This window comes from Stegodyphus dumicola, chromosome 11 (genome assembly GCF_044657685.1).
Source record: "Stegodyphus dumicola isolate Sdum_Otavi_A_Nest chromosome 11, ASM4465768v1".
NCBI lineage: Eukaryota > Metazoa > Arthropoda > Arachnida > Araneae > Eresidae > Stegodyphus > Stegodyphus dumicola.
In genome coordinates this window covers 135,863,581-135,885,712 of record NC_140778.1, presented here as the reverse complement: position 1 = coordinate 135,885,712, position 22,132 = coordinate 135,863,581, and the positions used below count along the sequence as shown (strand labels likewise).

The 22,132-nt window shown below is 35.8% G+C and overlaps 1 protein-coding gene across 1 annotated transcript in view; it reads left to right on the top strand.

Annotated features, from left to right (window-relative positions):
- LOC118186143 (complement C2-like) overlaps window positions 1–22,132 on the top strand; it is a 179,423-nt gene that overhangs the window by 85,555 nt on the left and 71,736 nt on the right. The window contains exons 7-8 of the mRNA XM_085827237.1: window positions 8,253–8,432; window positions 8,950–9,123. Of these exons, the coding sequence (XP_085683363.1) occupies window positions 8,253–8,432; window positions 8,950–9,123 (354 nt within the window). The remainder of the gene's footprint in view (window positions 1–8,252; window positions 8,433–8,949; window positions 9,124–22,132) is intronic.

The following is a 22,132-nucleotide window of genomic DNA, read 5'->3' as shown; positions in this document are numbered from 1 at the left end:
CATAAAATTCACAAAATGACTATCATTTCATTAAAATATAATTAAATTCAAAAACACTACTTAAAATATAAATGAGCACATACATTAAATTAATAAAAATTACCTTACAATCCTAATTACTTTAAACTAAATCATTGCTAATAACAATTTTCCCAATAATACCAAATTCCTTTCCACCTTACATTTAGAACAATGCATAAAAATAATATCCTCAAATAATTAAAAATACTAACTTACCTAATCTTCTTCAGAATCTTGATTACGTGTCCGATAAACTTTTCTTCTTTCTGTTTCAGGATCTTTAAAATCATATTTATATTTCACAGCAAGGTACCAGGTAAAATAAATAACTTAATAAAACATCTTTATTTCTATCTCGCACAACCTTAAACAAACATTTATTACTACCCTTTTCAATACCACTAAATACCCATTTCGAATTCACTTAAGTTACGGCCATGGGATCCAAAAATTAACCAACACTGTTTCACACAACACAGAATAAAGCCAAATACAAAATTTCCAGATTTTTTCCCAATTTCCCCCCTTTTCCGATTAAAGAACCGTAATTCGTCCATTAATATCACATGACATATCCCATGATCTCTCATTTCCCTCACACAAAATAATGCGTAATCGGAACTGAGTACTGCTCACATTATTACCAAAGTCCCAGGTAGTAACCTTTATCGCCTCCAAAATGTCGCCAAACTACCAGTTACCATATTGTAAAGATCAACCGAATATTGTCATAATTGTGGAGTTGTCGGATCGGTAAGGCACTATGTGGAAGAATGTACACTTACTTATGACATACGAAAAAAATATAATTTTATTAAAATTTTTACAGGTGCTGAAAAAGAATTTAAATTTGCAAGGGAACTTATGTGTTTTCTAAATAATAATCGCTCTGATGGTGGTATTTTTATTTGATAAAAGTTTGTTTTTAAATTTTGTGTTGCAATAATTTAAATTGAGATATTGGTGTTTATATGGAATTTTAGCATAATTTTATTCAGTGCGTTATGTGGTGTATTTTATGCTTTTATATAATTATGTATTTTATATGTATTTCATGTATAATTATGTATTTTAATATGTATTTTATATATATATATTTGTTTTGTTTTTGTTTTTGCTTGGCGCAGCCCTTGTTTGTCATAAAATCTTGTCGATTAGGTGGACTGCGCCCTATTTGTACCACGATGGTCGGATTCGAGTCTGGAGACACCGTGGAGAGAGGATGCTGAACAGCTGCGCCATGCACCGCCACACTGGTCCTGCACCGGGTTTTATAGTATGTGGCGGTATTGGATATCCCTCTCGTACTCCTCTAATACGCATTGCCGGTACTTTAAACAGCCAGCGGTACATCTCCGAGGTATTGGAGCCAGTTGTCCTTCCTTACCTTCAGGGCTTGCCCACAACCATATTTAAACAGGATAATGTGCGACCCACATGTGGCACGCATTGTCCAAGGTTTCTTCGTCAATCGCCATATTGAATTGCTTCACTGGCCGGCTCGCTTTCCGGATCTTTCGCCGATAAAAAACCTGTGGTCCATGGTTGCTGAACGAATGACCCAGATTACATCCCAAGCTGCTGCACCAGATCAACTTTGGGAACGTGTGGAAGCTGCTTGGTGTGCTGTACCCCAAGAACACATTCAAAGTCTCTTTGAATCCATGCCGAGGCGTGTGGCAGCGGTGATCTCCAACAATGGCGGCTACTTTGGCTACTGATTCTGGAAGGAACCACACTTCACAGAAGTCTATAAATTTAATCATTTGATTACTTGGTCAACATGTTATCTACTAAATAAATTTTGTTGTGATATCTCTGGTCTTTCTTGGTGTTGCAATTTGGGTGGCCAGCAGTGTATATAAATGCAAAACTATTAACGGAGGCACGTTTATTTTTTAAAATACTTCAGGCAACAGAATTTTAATCAACGGATTTCTTATTTCTCTGAAACCATTTCATCCTCAAGCAGCGATTTCTCATTTCTGTAAAAGAGTAATAAATAAAACATTAAAAACATGAATTCAGCATGTTCCACTTAGTCATTTAGAGGAATAAATTTACCCATACCCCACTACATGTTAGTGATATTTGCTGTTCAGATTAGTAGTTGGTCGAACGGCCCCTGGCGGCAATGCATGCTTGAATTTGTCGAGATAAGGAGTGGTAGAGGTTCCTAATGTCTTCCTGCGACACATTCTGCCAGGCATTCATCAGTTGTCGCTCCAGATCTGTGACATTTTGTGGTGCCTGAATCTGGCGGCCTACCATGTCCCAGGCATGCTAGATTGGTAAAAGGTCTGGTGACCTTGCTGGCCAAGGAAGAGTACTGTTGAAGGAAGGGGCCAAGGAAGAGTATTCCTTGGCCAAGGAAGCAACTGGCCGCACGACGGTGTCAACATATCGTTGAGCTGTTAACGATGTACGGGAGATAACTAAAGATAACCTGTTGTCATAAAAAATAGCCCTCCACACCATCACCTTAGGGGTTATGGCTGTATGCCTTTGTAAATCAAAGATTGATTGGAACCTCTGGCCCCGTCCTCTGTAGACACGAACACGGTGGATATCTGCTTCAAGAGTAAAGCATTCCTGAAGCGGGATTCATCGCTGAACACTAACGATGCCATTCTGATGGCAGTCATGATGATCGGCTGCGACACCACTCCAGACGACTCCGTCGATGTTGTGGGTCAAAGGCAAACGTCTGAAAGGCCTCTGTGAGTATAAGCCCCCCCCTCAGACAAGCGCCGTGAGATGGTGGACGGTACCACGGGAGGTATATACGTGGCTGTAGTGCGTTGAATAGTCGACAACAATACCGTTGGGGTGGTTCGGACCTGGCGAACAATCATCCTATCTTGCCTCGCATTTGTGATCCTTGGCATTCCAAAGCCTTCATTTCGTCGGCAATTTTCTTGTAGCAACCATTGCTGCTAACATCTTTGCACAGCAGTGTCCTATTGCTCAGTATGACCCCACAGCTTCACGCAACCCTACAATTCGACCACGTTCGAAGTCGTTTAGTTGTCTGTAATTATCGTCGTAATGGCATCTTTAGTTTCTTCTTTACGGAATTACAATGGCAGCAACCCAAAAAAAAATTTTCCGCCTCTGTTACTGGTTTTATTCTTTGAGAATTGCGAACTAGAAATGCGCTGTATGATCATAATTTCTGTTCATATGTCTTGAAACTTTGATCATTTGCATGTTCGATCAAGATTTTTTTGCATACCAAATTGCGTCACGATCGCAAAAGTCCTTCTTGATGCTTCGATTTTTTTGCAAAAACGTGTATTTGTGCAGTTATTTAGAATTGTTTTGAAGCCGAAAAACGTGTTTGAATACTTGTCGATGAAAATGAAAAGAGCCAGGATTCTAAAAACGCTGGACGTAAATATGTAAGGATCTTAAGTTTGACAAACGTTTACTTTATTTTAAAACTTTACTATCATCTCTTATTTTCCACTTCGGCCAGAATAAACGAGTTACGTTGTTTATGCAAATTGTACTGGCTAACGCTTAAGTATTTACGTTGTGGCTTTTCGCCAAGAACAGAGTGAGCCTCTTTACCACTGTCCTCCTTAGTGAACCCCCTTTAGTCCTTTCGATATTTAAGGCGTATTGTAGTTTTCCTCAGTTTGCGCTCTGAATACTAATAAACTAAAAGGCCAACCTTAGTGTTAGTCTTCTGTATAAAGTATTCAGTGTTAGCTCTTATTTAAATTTTGTTAGTTAGTAGTTCTTATATTTTTACGTTTGGTCTTGTATCCCGAAGTGCGGGAGCGCCTGTAATATCGTGGAGAATAAAGGGTAGTTGAACCCTTCGCATCTTAGTCATCTTTTTTTCCAATTCCCACAGAACATAGCTTCCAGTTCACTGTTCCCATTCAGGACACATCATGCTCGCAAAGCAGATAAGAAGGAATAGTAGTCCTGATAAATAAATTTTGGTTCCCATACAAAAGCCCACTGGACGAAAGCGCACGCGACAAAAGCCCACATAAAAAAAAGCTCACTCTGATAATTGCCGACGCGACATATACTCTCAGCGATGAAAGCGCACATTGATAAAAGCCCACATTGATAAAAGCCCACATTGATAAAAGCCCACATAGATATAAGCGCACGCTGATAAAAGCCCACACTGATTAAAAGCGCACATAATCAAAAGGGACTTATGCTTTTTTATTACTAAACCGTGTATTTATAATTTTAATTATAATAAACGAAGTATTCAGATCTAAATTTTAATGTCTCAACTATGTCTGTTTGTATATTTTATCACTACTTTATTTGTTTAATTTATTAGGTCGAAATAATCAGAATAAATAATTTTATTTCTTTTTAGCTTTTCCTTTAGTTCCTTTTAGTTCTTTTTAGTTTAAGAATATTAAAATAGTTAAGCACAATGAAAACTTGGCTAAGAGATATTTTATTCTTTACTTTAGACTGAGCTTATTATCAAAGTTTAAACATATTTCTCTTTGAAAGCTGTTTTGAATGTAACAATTATAATTTGGCGATTTTCTAGAAATATTTTCTTTTAGATTTCTTAATAAATTAAAACTGTCAGCTGACACCCTGTCAGAAAATGAATTCCAAATGTAACCTTTTAATCTTTCAACTACAGCAATTTGGAATAGTGTTTTTAATTTTCATTTCATTTATTTATTTATTAATTTTTTGGAGGGGGATGGAACAACTGTTAGAAGTCAACATATCTACAAATCTAAGTACAGTCACCTCAAACTATAGTAATAAATATGTAGCATTTTATTAGAGATTGTGAAGATTACAAAGAACTATGCATATAATAACATCTAATTAAATTTTGTAACTACATAAATATATATTTATAGAGTAATCAGATTCAAAGTTCATCGTTTTTAGATTCTAAGTATACATATTATATAAATTCATCATTCATTAATAGCATTATGTATAGTAATAGAAAATTAGTATTAATGTTTCAAATTGAAATTTTTTAATAATTTGTCTGGCATTTGCTGTATATTTGTTCAAGACGCACGGATATCAGTTATATAACATGGAAAATACACAGAAAGCAGCTAATCTTATATAACATCTGATTGTGAAAGAAAAATTACAATGCTCTTATTTACAGTTATAGTGCTTTTAAATCTTCCTATAGTAAACAACCGGTTTCTAATTCACATTAGATTAAACTAATTCCATTATCTATTAGAAAATAATTATAGTGAATTATATCTATTGACGACATTTCTAAGAGTGAAACATGTGAACAAACATTGCCAGCGAATATCACATTTCTAAGACCACCATATCTACAACCAAAATCCTTTAAAACCGTGAACGGTTGTGTTTATTAGAGAGCTCGCTACATTTTTAATAAAATATCTACATCTTCGTTATACACTTGCTACATTTTGATTTTCTGTCAAAGCAGAGGTACAGTGGTTCAATTTTTTAGAAGTATGTGAAATTAAAAAAATGGACACTATATGGCAAAAATGGAATTAGATTCAAAAACATACCTCTTGAACATGTCTGGAATTCTAAGGGACTTTCTAATGGGAAACTGGCTCGTATATACTTGACACATGGGGAAAACCCCATGCAGCCAACCCGTTCGAGGAATTCGAACCTCGGACCGAACTACCAGTGTTCAGCGACTTTACCGCTCGACCGCTGGTGGACGCAGTTTATCTAAAGAAAATGTTTGGTAAATATTAGACTCAAAGGCTAAGTCAGGTCAAAGTAGTAAAAAGGTCATTTCTTCTGAATATATCTTTTCTTAATCATAAAGTGTCTTTTCGAACAGCGAATGAAACGGGAAAGACAGAATAAGTGCGAACGGCAGCGGACAAATGACACTATTTCGAACTCGGCATGAAAAGAGGACGGACGAAATGGCACTAAGCCAAGGGTGGTGTGGTGTATTGAGAATACGGCAAAGCACACTAGGGCTATCTGCCTAAGGGGAGGGATGCCTTCGTGGAGGACTTTCTAAGGGAACTGGCTCGTATACACGTTAACCATGGGGAAAACCACGAAAACGCCCATGCAGCCAGCCCGTTCGCGGGATTCGAACCTCAGACCGAACTACCAGTGTTCAGCGATTTTACCGCTCGGCCGCTCGTGGGACTAAGCCAAGGGAAGGCATGACTTCGTGGAGGACGTTTTAAAGGAAACTCTCTCGTATACATGTTACGCAAGAGGAAAACAACGAAAGTGCCCATGCAGTCAGCCTTTCCATCGGGATTTGAACCCCGGACCGAGCTACCAGTGCTCAGCGTTTTTACCGCTTGGCTGCTGGTAAGTCTTGTGCTTAGATGAAAAGCTTAAGAATTGGATGACTGACGCTTTCTTAATGTACAGCTTTTATTCCATTTTTTTTTATTAATTTTAATTCATCTAACTAATTATTTATTTTTTCCGATATTTGAACTTTTTCCCAGATTTATTTTCAAAGGAACAATATCTAGAAAGTTTTGCGAATCGAAAATAAATGATTAAGTCTTAGATGAGATACGTTCTACCAATCAAAAAAAATGTTTTCACGTTTTAATATATGTAATAATTTAATATATGTAATAATTCATAAATTTTAATATATGTAATAATTTTTTTAGAAATAGTTCAGCAGTTTTACTTTTAAACAATGGCTTTGCTTCGATATAACAAACATGTTTAATTAGTTCATGAAAAAGTTGTTAGAGGCAGTATCGAATCAGGAACTAGCATATTTTTCCACTCTGCAGTTTTACTGAAAAACAGTCAATTGTCCCTATAAAAATGGTTAAGAAATAGTTAATTCCTTTCGTTTTCCAGTTATTGAAATTTTTTAAATAATTGAAATTCTAAATAATCCTTAGATAAAAAGTTATTCAAGAACTAGACTAAAAAAATGCAAGAAAGGGGTTAACTTCAGTTACAAGCGTAATTTCAGATATTGTTATTTTCTAGTAACTAACAAAAAACATTGAAAATCCTCTTTAATTTATTCCTGACCAACCTTTAATTGCTCTCCTGCCACCCCTTTCCTTCAGAGGCCATTCTTTGGCACCCCAGGTTAGCAATTAAGCTCTTTAACTACTTTTTCACACAGCTGGGGGCAAAAGAAAAGGAACGCAATGGTTTCCCGCCTGAATCAGTTAGAAAACTGCATGACAAAAGCCCACAAGATGAATGCCCACTTAAAAACAGCACCCATTTTCAGGAAATCCAAAATAGCTATGACTCCCTGAAAAATTTTACGAGTAATAATTGTTATGATTAAAAATGAAATTTCAAGTGGGAATGAAATTAATTTATGTAAAATCCAAGTTGTCAAAATTTAACTAGATTATTTGAAACCGTGTTTTTAATTCACCATTAAAAACAGTGTTTGTGATAGAGCACACAAATGTTTTCATAATCTTAACAGAATACGGTACTTTTATTTTTTTCGTTGAAATAAATGTTCGGCTCCATATTAAATTCATTATATGCAAAATTGTCTGCAGTGATAAATTATTCTCCGTGTATGATGAAAATTTACATCCATTTTATACTCCTTATAATTTTGTAGAATTAAAAAAAGCAGTGTGGCCAGTATTCCCTTTCCCCTCCCTTTGTCGGACTTATACGAAGGTACTTCCATTTGTCGCGTAAATATAAAAACAAAGTTACACATACATGTATAGGTTTTTAATTATATTATTTTGATTGACTCTCTGTTCTATATACATACAGGATTTTAATTCAGTCGGAGCCCAAAATTAAATGTGTTCCGCTACTTAAAGTTATTGTTCAATTATTTGTTATTAATTTAATTTTCATTTTATCTTTATTCATGAATCTGCTTTGTGAAGCTGAAGAAAAAAGGGAAAAATATTAATTTTAACGTAGCATATATAGCGATGTGTGTTTTTGCCAATGTGGGCATTTATCAGCGTGCGCTTATATCTATGTGGGCTTTTATCAACGTGGGCTTTTATCTGTGTGGGCTTTTATCAATGTACGCTTTCATCGGTGTGGGTATTAGTCGCGTGGGCAATTATCTCAGTGGGGTCTTTTTTGTGGGCTTTTATCGCGTGCGCTTTCGTCCAGTGGGCTTTTGTCTTGTCACCATAAATTTCAGAGGTACTGTTTACTTTGTCACACATTCTCCGTCATTAAAATTAATACTTTATTAAGAAATGATTCGGGTAAGAAGAACCCACTGTGAATGAAACCATTAAATGCATTGAATTCTTTTTATACAGAGATCCGATGTCCAGATCCAGGGGTTCCAGAGTATGGCTTATCTTCCAGAGATAGCTTGAAAGTTGGCAGCAAAGTCACCTTCTTTTGCTTCAATGGTTACAATCTCATCGGATCATCTGAAAGGTATTGTATGCCTAATGGCCAATGGAACGGAGAAGTAGCCAGATGTGACAACGAAGGTAAGTCTAATGAAGTGAAAAGCATAACATTCTGCCTCTAACATATAATCAATAACATATAACATATAATCAATAACATATAACATATAATCATAACACCATACTAACATATATCGATACAATGTATACATCCATTGCCTTCTCAGTTGCTTTTCGTTTATTACCAGAAATAAATGATGACTTCGCTTTTTCAGTCGCTGGGCAAAAGAATTCTCAACTCTTTTTTTTCTACATAAGATACATGTTTTTAATTTTCTCTTTTCACATTCGTAACTCGAAACGAAGGTTCCGTTTGACCTTCGGATCTGCGCAGTGCTACAAATGTATTTAAAGTTGCTCCAGTTCATGTAGCTAATTATTTATTTCTTTGACATTTCCCACAATTTTTACCACTCATAAAGAGGTAAATCTCTTTGATACAAAAACTTAACTCCATAACGTACGTTTGTTAAATTACGTGATTGAAATTTGAAGGCTCATTTTAAATGCTTGCACTTAGATCTGTTTACTGTCCTAGATAACTACTGCCCTGACCCTGGAATTCCTGTGAATGGAATGAAGAATAGTAGTCATTATGATATGGGAAGTAAGATTCGCTTTCAATGTAGGCCTGGTTATATTTCAATGGGATCGGGTCTTATAGAATGTCTGCCAAACAGAACCTGGTCAGCAAAAGGAATGAAATGTATCGGTAAGTTTAAAATCTTTATAGGAACACGTAAAATATTTTAGGTGTTATTATATATATTATCTATTCTAAACTTTAAATTTTGTATGTTGAGGAACAATCTGCCGTTTATTCCTCAACATAAACCATCATAGCCATACAAGCCGTCATATTCGAAGCCATACACAATCTTTGAAAGATACAGTGACTTAGGCCTCTACGAAAGTCATGGACAAGCAAGAGTCATGGACCTTAATGTGTCAGAAATATAACTGTGGTTGTCCAAATAACCGGCAGTGCGAATAAGAGATGACCTGGATGCCCAATGACACCCAATAACAGCACTCCATTTGCTGTGTCCATATTACGGTGATGAATACAAGCTGGTAACGTTCATTCTCCTCGGTGCCTCCACACATGACTACGTCAAACATAATGCTGTGAGCATGCACGAGATTAGTCGCATTTCGTCGAAGACTGCGTATTATTGCGATATGTAGGGAAAAACATGGCAACATGAAGGAAGTATATTGCCACAGGAAAGAGTTTAGATTTCCAAAGTATTTGATGAACATTATAAATGGCAATAGAACAATTTTGGAAATTTTCGTCTGATATTTTTAACAGTACTTTTGTTTTAATATGTATTGGGTGCGCTGCGTTACTCATGAGGCCGATTGTTATCCTCCAGGAGAATTGCAGCACACTCGTATATTACATTAAATTACTATACCTGAGATCAGTCTCAAAAAACGACATAATGCCTTTGGTACACCCAGTGATTTCGTTCGCCGTGCTGACAGTCTGTGGTACCGCAGATGTCATCGCACCGTCCGTGTAGGGACATTTGTCGTTCTGAACAAGAGTTAAGTTCTTGACTTAGGGAACGTAACCTGGCTGTAAGATAGCAAAAATTCGAGAGGACAGCATGTCTGTCCTCTAGAGCGTTAGTGGCCCCGGGCTTCTGAGATACTCCATGGCGTTCAGTAGGGCCCTTCTGATCTCATTGATTTCATATTCGCCTGCCAGACATTGTTCTAGATCATCACAAATAACATAAACATGACTTTTACACAAAATCCAAAGTTTAAATGTAATTTTCAAACAAGAAATGCTTTGTGCAATCTTCCAATTTATGAACAATGGTGTTACTCATACCTGCTTGGTGCTCATGCATTGGAACGCTAATCATTTGCTTATATCAGAATGTAGAAATTTTCGTACAAATCTGACTATTTTCTGCATCCCGTTTTATTTTCATACCTACACCGGCCGGTAATAATTTCAGTAGCAAGAATGCGAAGCTGAGATTCAAAGTTCAAACAGCTAGAAGAATTAACGTGAGCTCTCTGTAGCCAAACCACGTTCTAACTAAACTTTTTGATATTTCAGTTTAAATACACATTCGTTCATCCTAACTGATTTACATACTGGCTGAAATAAGACAGAAAAGGCTAAAAAATTAAAATAACTATTAAGGGGCCTCATACACCTTAAACCACTTATGATCTTCGAAATATGTGACTGTTGCAGGAATTGGGATATTTTATTTATTTTAAAAGCAATTACTTCCAACATTTTACAGCTAACTACATAATATAGCTGCTTTGGGAACTAGCAACCAGAATGTTTGTGTTGCCACAAATATTTTTGTAATTTAATTCGCTTTGTGACAAAATGTTTCGTCATGTTTCCACCTGGCGCGCATGATATTTTAAAAATGGTTAATATCACATCCTTGAAATTTGATGGAATTCTTTATACGGGCACTATCTTCTAACTGAACCAAAAGTCCGATGAATATTTTAATATTAAAAAATTTTATGCACGAAAACATTACAGATTTTTTTAATAAAATATATTTTATAAACCTAACTCCAAATAAAATAAAAATTTAACATGCATATTTGAATTTGTGGTTCACAGCAATTTCCAAATGTTATAAAATCTATATATTAAACATAGAATTAAATTATTCAAAAGAATGTTTTGAACTGTGCGCGCAAGGTAGAAACATGACGAAAACTTTGGTCACAAAGCGGATTAAATTATAAAAGTAATTGTGGCAACACAGACTTTCTGATTACTATTTCAGAAACCAGCTATATCATATAATCAGCTGTAAAACGTTGGAAGTAATTGCTTTTAAAATAAGTAAGTTATCCCAATTCTTGCAACAATTGCATATCGAAGATCTTATGGGCTTTAAGGTGTACGAATCCCCTTAATAAAAATAATAGAACAATATACTGTATTCGAGATAAATTTTGATCTTCTGAGGTTCAATGTCTAGCTTCAGGAGAGCCTAAATAATCGTTTGACGATGAGTCTGAATATTGAAATTAGCCTAAATAATAAAATGAAACAAAAGTCCACATTCAATTGGTCTCAGAATTTTTGTTGTGATTTTAGACATGTTCTTTGAAATTTCAACCTACAGTGCGGATGTAGCCGAGATGTACACAAAATAATCCCCAATTTATTTTGTGTAAGACGTTTGAATATATGTCGAATATTACATGATTTATCCAGCCGGACGGTAGCGTACACCGTCTCTTCATGATCAGTTTAACATACATTTTTTTTTTTTTTTTTTTTTTTTTTTTTCAAGATTAGGTGTTTAAAGCATTTTCAGAAGTAAATTGGGCAAAACTAAGAAAAATTGCATTTTGATCGATACATAATTTCGCGAAATGTGGGTGATTCGGCTAAATATTCATAATTAATATCTAGATTAAACAAAGCATGCCTAATTATATTTTTAATCATTTATTCCTTAAAATTGGACTGGAATGGCACAGTTAATGCAGCTCCGATTCTAACTCAAATTTAGATTCCTCAGTGTATAACTTGAATCACGTTGAATCATTCACTCACTTTCTAATTCTCATGCTAACGACCCCACTTTAACTCTACTCGTTTGGCTTTCATATTTGAACAGATCCGAACTAATGGCACTCAGGCATACAGTTTATATGCAGTCGTTGCCACACAGTAGTCCTAGATATTGACTTTGTAGTGGTTACGTGTAGAGTCAACTTGTAAGGATCTTAAGTTTTACTAACGTTTATTTTATTTTAAATCTTTACTATCACTTCTTATTTTCTACTTCCGGTCAGAATTAAAAGCTTTAACTTATTTATGCAAATTTGTCTTGCGAACGCCAAGTACTTAAGTTGTGGCTTTTTGCCAAGCGAGAGAAAGAGGAAGGAGTTAGTAGAAGCAGGCCGCTTGCCTCAGCAGTTTTATTCGGTTGCTGGTTGCCTTCTAGGCCAGAGGTTTAATCCTCTTGATAATTTTAAACGTATCGTAGTGTTAACAGTTCTCTGTACTACATATGGCCTTTCTGTTAATATATGGCCAATCTTCGAGCAGAGACTTGTTTATTAATCCAAAGTTAGTTTAGTTAGAATTTAGTTAATATTTTTATATTCTTACGTTCAGACCACAAGTGGTTGGTCTCTGTATTCCGAAGTCCGGAAATCATTGTAAAGAGAGAAAAATAAAGGGTTTCGTATACCCTTCCTGTGTATCTTGTCTACTTCCCACATTTATTGAACATAGCTTTAGTAAGCTCCCTGTTCCGAGTCAGGTCATTTAAATGTTCCCCAAGCAAGTAAGAAGGAACACTGAACCTGATAGTGGCCCCCGACGAAGAAGAATAACCATGGCCGAGTTTCAAGAAGAACCTGTGCTGCCTGCAGAAGCGGCTCAGAATCCAGAAATGCCAGCTGCCGCCCTGGAAGGATTTGGTTACATCGTCCAGACCATGCGCACTTCGATGAAACCAGAAGCAACATTTAATGGAAACTCACCGGTAACCAGTTTTTTGGAAAAATTGGAGGACCACTTCATGATGTATCCCGTGCACGAGTTCCAGAAAGTCACCTTAGCTACCAGCGCTTTGAGGGGCCAAGCGCTTAATTGGTTCAAATGTATAGGCAGAAGTCTCTTGGGTCAAGCAGGAAGTCCCACCTATACTTAAAAAAATTTCAAGACTGCCCTAGTAAAAGCCTTCCCTGTCGTAAGGGATCGTGCAAAATTAGAAACGGAACTTTTCAGCATATATCAGCAACGAATCGAAAATCTTTCTACCTTTATTTTAAGAAATATTCACGTCTTCAAACTCTTGTATGGAAACCGTCCGGATCCTGAGATAATTCAAGTGATTTTACCGAGGTTACTTCCCCAAGTACAAGACTTTATTGAATTAAGGATTTGGTGCGCCTAGACCACAGCAAAGTCACCAATTTGGTGCGCCAAAACCAATTTCGTGCACCAAGACCACAGCAAAGTCAAGCACACGGCTACGGAAGCAAAGCGAATCAGTGGGCAAGGAAACCCGAGTATCCAAAAACAGCCGGTGAACGTCGACAGTTCAATAGCAATCCAGGAAAAAAGCCTGAAGACCAGTGGAAAAAGAAGGAAAGCATGGAAAGGAAAAAAGAAGATTTAAACTAAAACGGATTTCTGCTGACGGGAGGGGGCGGAAATCCGAAGGCCAAGAAAACCCCTCTTCCTTCAAGTTAAATACACTAATGGTGAAAAATTTGACTCTTCCAAAGATTGAAGTGTTGGTGAATAAAATCCCAGCCACCGCACTCCTGGATACAGGCGCGCAGTGTTCCTGTGTGGCAGAAGATTTTTTTAGGAAGTATTTTCGGAAATACCGCATATATAATTCGGATAATACGACAGTGTTAGCTGCGCAGGGAGAAAGATGTAAGTGCATAGGTAAATTACCGCTATACGTTCGTATCAAGGACGAACAAGTAAAAATTATGTTTTTTATAGTAAAGAATCTGCAAGCACATATCATCTTAGGAATAGATTTTCTTTCAGAGGCAGAAGCAACACTGGATTTTAACGAAGCGTCCCTTAAGCTGACAATGAAACCAGTCCGGGCAGAAAAGGCTGAACCGCCAATGTTAAAACTTGACCACCTCCCCAATGACGAGCAAGGAAGAATCCGACAAGTGGTAAGTGAATTTGCTTCGTTATTTAGTGATATTCCAGGATTTACTCAGGTTACTAACCATAGTATTGACACCGGAGATGCAATGCCAGTTCGCCAAAAACCATACCGGTATGATAAGAATAAGGAAAAAATTATAGAATGGCACATTAGAGATATGTTACGTAAAAAGATCATAACGCCCATCTCAAGTAGTTATGCTAGCCCGGTGGTTTTATGTAAGAAAAACAATGACTATCCAGTAACACATTCAAAAAGGTGGCGTTTTGCGATTGACTATCGTAAATTAAACTCCATGACTAAATATCCGGTATATCCGTTACCTATTATTGAAGAAAAACATAACGTCTACTAAATACATGACGACTTTAGACTTAACGACTGGTTATTTTCAAATAGGGGTTAGACCGGAAGACGTGCCTAAGACTGCTTTTATAACCAAGTCTGGCACTTATGCATTCCTGCGTATGCCGTTTGGCCTTTCAGGTGCACCGGCAACATTTCAGCGATGTATGGACATTGTGCTAAGGCCTATTCTTGGAAAGTCCACATTTATCTATTTAGACGATATCATTATTACTAGTGATAATCTGGACCAACATGTACAGGATTTAAGACAGGTGTTTTCATTATTAAATGAGGCCGGTCTAAAAGTTAATGTCGAAAAGTGCAAATTTGCAGCCCCTGAATTAAAATACTTAGGTTACAAAATATCTCAGAAAGGAATCGAGACAGACGAATCAAAAATAATCGCTGTGCAAACGTATCCGCCGCCAAATACGGCGAAGAAGCTCTCTTCTTTTCTAGGACTTTGTTCATATTATAGGTCCTTTATAAAAGATTTTGCAGCTATTGCTGAACCATTGTTAAAATTAAAAAGGAAAAAGGCAAGATTCTCGTGGACGGCCGAATCCAATAGTGCTTTCGAAAAATTAAAGCAAGCATTAACGCAAGCCCCGGTTTTGAAATTTCCTGAAAAGGATGAAAATTTAGAAATTTCAGCGGATGCTTCGGATTATGCGGTAGGAGCGGTACTTTCGCAAAATCAGCAGCCCGTGGCATTTTTTAGTCGAACTTTAAATCAAACACAAAGAAATTATTCCGCGACCGAGAGAGAGGCACTTGCAGTTCTGTTAGCAGTGCAAAAGTTCCGAGTCTATTTTGGAAGGGCGCCAATAACAGTGTATTCTGATCATGCGGTGGTAACTAGATTGTACTCAGGGAAAAACTTATCCCCAAGGTTAATAAGATGGGCACTCAAGTTACAAGAGTATAATCTGGTAATCAAGCACACCCCCGGAAAGGAAAATATCGTAGCAGATGCCCTATCCAGAATTAAAATAGATGAAGAAGGTAATACTGTAAAGGTGGCAATGCTCACAGCATGTACAATAAATTCCCAAGAAACTGTAATAACCGAACTGGGTAAGGATCCTGAGTTTAGAAACATTTATGAGTATTTAAAGGATCCTGAAAATTTTAGCCACCAAGATATTGTGGCGATAAGAAATAGGGCGGCCCATTACGAACTAATAGATGGTCTATTATTTTATACAAAAACTACAAATTCCAACAACGAATTTCGACCTGTTATCCCAGCTATTCTTAGATTAAATATCCTGCAGGAGTTACACGACAGCCCATTAGCTTCTCATGCTGGTATTCGAAAAACTATCCAACGCGTACACGAGGCAGTCTATTTTCCTGAACTGCAAAAGTTAACAAGGGCGTATGTCCAGTCCTGCCCAACATGTCAAGCAGTTAATTATATTAATTTCCGCCCGGCCGGGTTTCTAAATAGTATTAAATCCGAATTTCCAAATTAAATAATTGGCATCGATTTATTGGGCCCTTTCCCAAAAAGTCAGTTAAATAAAAGTCGGTATCTCCTTGTTATTTACCATTTATCTCCTTGTTATTTTTATTAATAAAAGTCGGTATCTCCTTGTTATTGTTATGGTTGATCATTTTAGTAAGTGGACCGAAATTGTTGCCTTAAAACGAGCCTCCGCGAAATTAGTTACTGATTCTATTTTAAATAAATATATTTTAAAATACGGGGCGCCCCTAAAAGTTATATCGGATAATGGTCCTCAATTTGTAAGTAATATATTTGAAGACATGTGCCAAAAACTGGGCATACGTCATTTAAAAATGGTCTCGTATCGACCGCAATCAAATATAGCGGAACGGGTCAATAGAAATATAGTGAAAATTATCCGTAGTTATGTTAAAAATTTTCATAAAAGCTGGGATAACTATGTCAATGAATTAGCTTTCGCCCTTAGGACCGCAAAACATGATACAACGGGCAAAACTCCTGCTGAGTTATTTTTAGGTAGAAAGATTATAACGCCGTTAGATAAATTATTTTATGTTCAACAAAGAGCCCCAGAATTTAAAATGGGTGATATAGAAAAATTAATTAAAGAAGCAAAAAAAAGAACACTGAAGTAGCACAGAGAATACAAAAACTTTATTACGATTTGAAACGACGGGGAGTAACTTATAAAGTAGGAGATGAAGTATTAAAAGTTAAGCATTCATTTTCTTCAGCACCAGAAGATAAAACCGCCAAACTTTTTCCACGATTTGAAGGACCATATGTCATAGAAAAAATAACTCACGCTGTAGTGGTGTTAAAAGCCAGAAATGGTGAAACATGCTCCGCAAACATTGATCAAATAAAACCCTACTATGATCGTAATAAAATGCAAATTTTCAAAGATTTTTTGCAGGATCCGGCAGGGCAGACACGGCAGGCACAAGCTCCAGAGGTGGAACAACGACAAGCACAAGGGCAAGCCATTAGGAGGCAGGAGCAATTGAAAAGAAAGTTTCCCCGTTGGAAAATTGAAGGTAACAAGAAAAAGAAGCCGTTCCACCGACCAGAAAAGAGAGCGCACGACCACCCCCAGAATGAAGAAGGGAGAAGTACGACGAATGCAAAGAGAGCCAGGAGAAATAACGGCAACTATAACCCGGCTCCCAAACGGAAGATCTACCCATCGGACAGGACTCTACGCAGCAAATGTCGACGAATTGCGGAAGGAACACCAGCGGCGGAGGCAAAGATACAAGGAAAATTTGAACGGCCAGCAACGAGATCCAAGCAGGAACGAGAGAGAAGTGTCCCGGTTCCGCCAAGACCAGCTGCCATCAAACGGCCAAGACCACAGGCAGAGGCGAAAAAGAAGGTCTTCAAGGGTGACCGAACTGGAAGGAAAAGAAAGCTCATAGAGGAAGGAGCTGAAGGGCGAGCCCGCACAAGAAGGAAGATAAACCAAACGCTAATCTTTGCTTCCTTCCAGGACTGGGCAGAAAAAAGAATGTCCGAATATCACAAAGATAAGTAAAATTTTATGTTACTTTGCAACCTTAAGTTAATCTTTCATTCTTACTGCAAGTGGCAGAATTCAAGACGTTACCTCATGTGAGGTCTACCTTTATCGCCAAAAAGGCGAGAAATGAGTTGTTACCTATTTTGGTATTATGTTTTTCAATTACTCGCGAGTAAAACTAAAATTAATATATAATAGGAATGTGTAAATACTTGAATATTGTAAAAGTTATTGTATAAAATTCTATTTAAAAGATTCTGGCAAGAAAGAAGTTTTAGTCTGAAAGACTTTTGAAATGTAGTATTTCAATTTCGACATTGAAATGTAGTATTTCAATGTCGAAGAATTGGCACTTGCTTGGAAAAGAATAGAAGTTAACAATGTACTACTAATGTATGTTTTAAAATGCGTAAAATTAAAGGCATGTTAACATGTTCTTATATACTATGTGAACTGTTATTTTAAACGTTAAGAAATACTGTGATATGTTAAAAGTGAAAGTAATGCCAAAAAATTTTAAACTTATTCGTGTGACTGTAAAAAGAGAAAATTATTGTGAATATGTGTTAAAGGTTGAATGAATGTAGTTAGGCTCTCTGACGCTACACTTCAGAGTTAGCCACTTTCAGAATAGGACCTCAGGGTTTAGAGATGAATATAAGGTGTGTTATGAGGTCTTGTTATGTTGAATTTTAACACGTTAGTGTTTTGATTGCAGGCGGTAGTGTTGAACACTTGTACATAAACACATTCGTGTTTGGTGTTTTCTTTTACAACACATGTCAGAGAGCACGGGAAGAGATAATTAAATAAAGTCATGAATGAAATAAGAATGTTAAGAGAAATATAAATATTCATGTTACTTGCCATTTCATTGTGTAACATTTCATTAAACTAGTTTTCCTTCCAGATCTCTGGAAGGAACCAGATTTCAACTAGAAACTCCTGTTTAGATGCAGTACAGATGAAAAGTAATTGTCCATGGAATTGGTAATGTAAAAACGAATTTTTTTTTAAATTTCTAGTTTCTAGTGAGAAATGTTTGTAAAAGATTGGCCTCGCGTTAGATTCTAGAGCTAAAAGTTTTCAACAAGGTCGTTTTAGACCTCAGTTTCAAACTAATTAACTCTGGCGGGAAGTATGTAAGGATCTTAAGTTTTACTAACGTTTATTTTATTTTAAATCTTTACTATCACTTCTTATTTTCTACTTCCGGCCAGAATTAAAAGCTTTAACTTATTTATGCAAATTTGTCTTGCGAACGCCAAGTACTTAAGTTGTGGCTTTTTGCCAAGCGAGAGAAAGAGGAAGGAGTTGGTAGAAGCAGGCCGCTTGCTTCAGCAGTTTTATTCGGTTGCTGGTTGCCTTCTAGGCCAGAGGTTTAATCCTCTTGATAATTTTAAACGTATCGTAGTGTTAACAGTTCTGTGTACTACATACGGCCTTTCTGTTAATATATGGCCAATCTTCGAGTAGACACTTGTTTATTAATCCAAAGTTAGTTTAGTTAGAGTTTAGTTAATATTTTTATATTCTTACGTTCAGACCACAAGTGGTTGGTCTCTGTATTCCGAAGTCCGGAAATCATTGTAAAGAGAGAAAAATAAAGGGTTTCGTATACCCTTCCTGTGTATCTTGTCTACTTCCCACATTTATTGAACATAGCTTTAGTAAGCTCCCTGTTCCGAGTCAGGTCATTTAAATGTTCCCCAAGCAAGTAAAGAGGAACACTGAACCTGATAAACTCAGTAGCTTTAGAAAGGTGCATGCCTTCTAAAGGCCTAAACTTATCGTTGAGAGTGAGGCATCCTTTGGATGACAGAGACATCCTTGAGAGTGAGGCATCCTTTGGATGATGACAGATGGTTAAAATTGTGCTAACAGATGGAAAAAATATGCTTTTTTAAAAAATATTTGATTTAAAAAATCATAGAAATGAAAACATGGCCCCGGTTCAGCAATGCAAAACAAGGTCTTAAGAAAAGTTTCTAAACTGAGTTTTTATCACATACGAAATGCATTAAAAAGGCGAAAATCAGTAATATAGTAGCACTGGACCAGGAAACAAATTTTCAAAAATAATCAAGTGGTATGAAAATTAATCAAAAGTACAACATGTACAAATTTTTCTTAGCAATTAAGTTTTCGTTTCCGTAGAATGAAGTCAGAAAGTGTCTTTAAGATTTTATTAAAAAGTGCAATAAATACGTGTGTGCGTTATATAATCCTGGTTCATAAATACAATATATTAGTTATGTACGGTTAATTATTCATTTCGAATATGAAAAAGAAGAAACTTTTAAGTCAACGGGAAACATATTTACAGAAGAATAATTCTCATTTCCTTTGCAAAGCGTTGTAAAAGATAAATAGGAAAATATCTGAAAATTCAATGACTTGCAGCGGCAATAATCTAAAAGTGGTAATAGTCAAACTATTGTAAAGGTTATCAATAAGGTACTTCACAAAAATGATTTACCAAAACACGCCAACATCAACATTGAAGAATTCAAAATGAAGATATTCATGTAAGCTTTCCGAAATGAAATGTACAGTATTTCAGGAAATATTCACTTAACTTCTAACTTGTTTGTAATTTTTTTAAATCATATGTAATGGGTGTATATGAGATACGAAATGCATTCGTATGCAAAAAAAAAAAAAAAAAGAAAAAAGAAAAAAAGAAAAAAAAAAAAAAAAAAGATTTAGCTATTTGGCAATGAATCAAATTTCATTAGAAATTTAATGCCATGAAAAGTAGAAAAAATACATCTGTATAGAAAATCTTGATGATAATTTCTGCGTTTTTTTTTTTTTTTTCAAATAAAAAGTAATTAAAGGCTCATAGGTTAGTAACGAACTGCTAAATTCGGTCAGTTTTCATCAGAAACGCAGTAAGAAGTTCTCCGTACTGATAAAAGTAGGTGTCCGCCGTTAACATCGCAACAAAAACATGGCGGACGAAAACGTCGCGGAGAAAACAACGCAAGGCGGAAACGTGGTGCTACAAGACATCGTGGGAGAAAACATCGCAAAGAGAAAACATCGCGGTACAAAACATCAACGGCGAAACTAAAGCGGTTCAAAAACTTCGCAGTTTAAAAACATTGTTGCCGAAAATATCGTGGTAAAAAATAAAGTATCTACAAATCATCGCACGAAGATAACATCGCAGACATGCTTTTTTCAGGTTTCAATAATTGTAAGTGGATATTTACATAATGATTTGTGAGCGCAAGATGTAAAGAAGGATAATTTTTACTTTCACATTTTTATTATTAACTAATACGTTTTTGATGACAATTATATTATACTTATGGATTATAGATTATACTTACTTATAGATTATACTTTCCATGAAAATTACCAGTAAAAACTTTATATAAAAAAAAAGATTTATTAATGACCTTTGTTAGTTAACTATATCGGTTTAAAATTCTATTAAGTGCTATGAGTTGCATTAATTTTCAATTAGCAGAAAAGATGAAAAATATGCAACCATCTTCGCCGGGAATCGAACCACGGACCTCTGGAATACCGGCCCAGCGTGCTACCGTTACACCACGAAGGCACGCTAGGGAAGTGAGAGAAATACCTTATAAGTTTCCTTCTTATTTTCTCAGCAAAAAATTATTAGTTAATAAAAAATATGAAAGTAAAAATTATCCATCTTGCGCTCACAAATCATTATAGGAATATCCATTTACAGTTATTAAGGCCTGAATAAAGCATGTCTGCGATGTTATCGTCATGCGATGATACTTTATTTTTTACCACGATATTTTCGACGACGATGTTTTTAAACTGCGATATTTTCGACGTCGATGTTTTGTACCGCGATGTTTTCTCTTTGCGATGTTTTCTCCCACGATGTTTTGTAGCACGACGTTTTCGCCTTGCGTTGTTTTCTCCTCGACGTTTTCGTCCACGATTTTTTGCCGCGATGTTTTCGGCTATAACCTAAAAATATTACTTAAATTCTCTAGCTTCGTGACTTTCCTCAAACATTAGCAGGACCATCGGCTGTCTCAGCAATATAAGATAACTATGTGTGTAGTAGATTTCTTCAAAGCTATTAAAGAAATAACGTTTGGGAAAAAATATGGACATTTTCAAGAAAAATGTTCTCTTATGTTCTTTCGGTATTATAATTGTAAACAAAATGCAAAAATTAAGTAAATACATAGATAAATCTCAAGAAAAACGGTAAATTAACATGAAATGTTTTATTGAAGTCTATGTAAATCGAAAACAATGATCGTAATAAATTTGAAAAAAAAAAAAAGTCATAGTTCATATACTATGCATTAAAATTTTGCTATCGATTTATGAATTCATAGAAATTAGCAAAAAGAGTAATTTACCATGTTCGCTTGCTTACAGTATATTCTTTTGTCGTTTTAATCATTTTGTTTTTGAGTTGCATTATTTCTGAAGTTGTAATATTTCTGAATCTGAAGCTTTAACACACAAAATCTCTCTGATTTATCAACATGTGCCTAAATGGTAATATTCAAAGCCGTCAGGTAATAAAGGTAATACAGCCATCAAAACGGAAGGTTTTTAGTATAAGTAAATGTACTACAGACAAAATAAAATAAAAAATACTTCATTATTTTTCATGCTCTGTTAATGAAACTAGTTAAGTTTCTTATTCCTGACTTAATCACAGTCCGAACATTTTCAGAAAATTTTTAAATTAAAATTAGTCATTTCT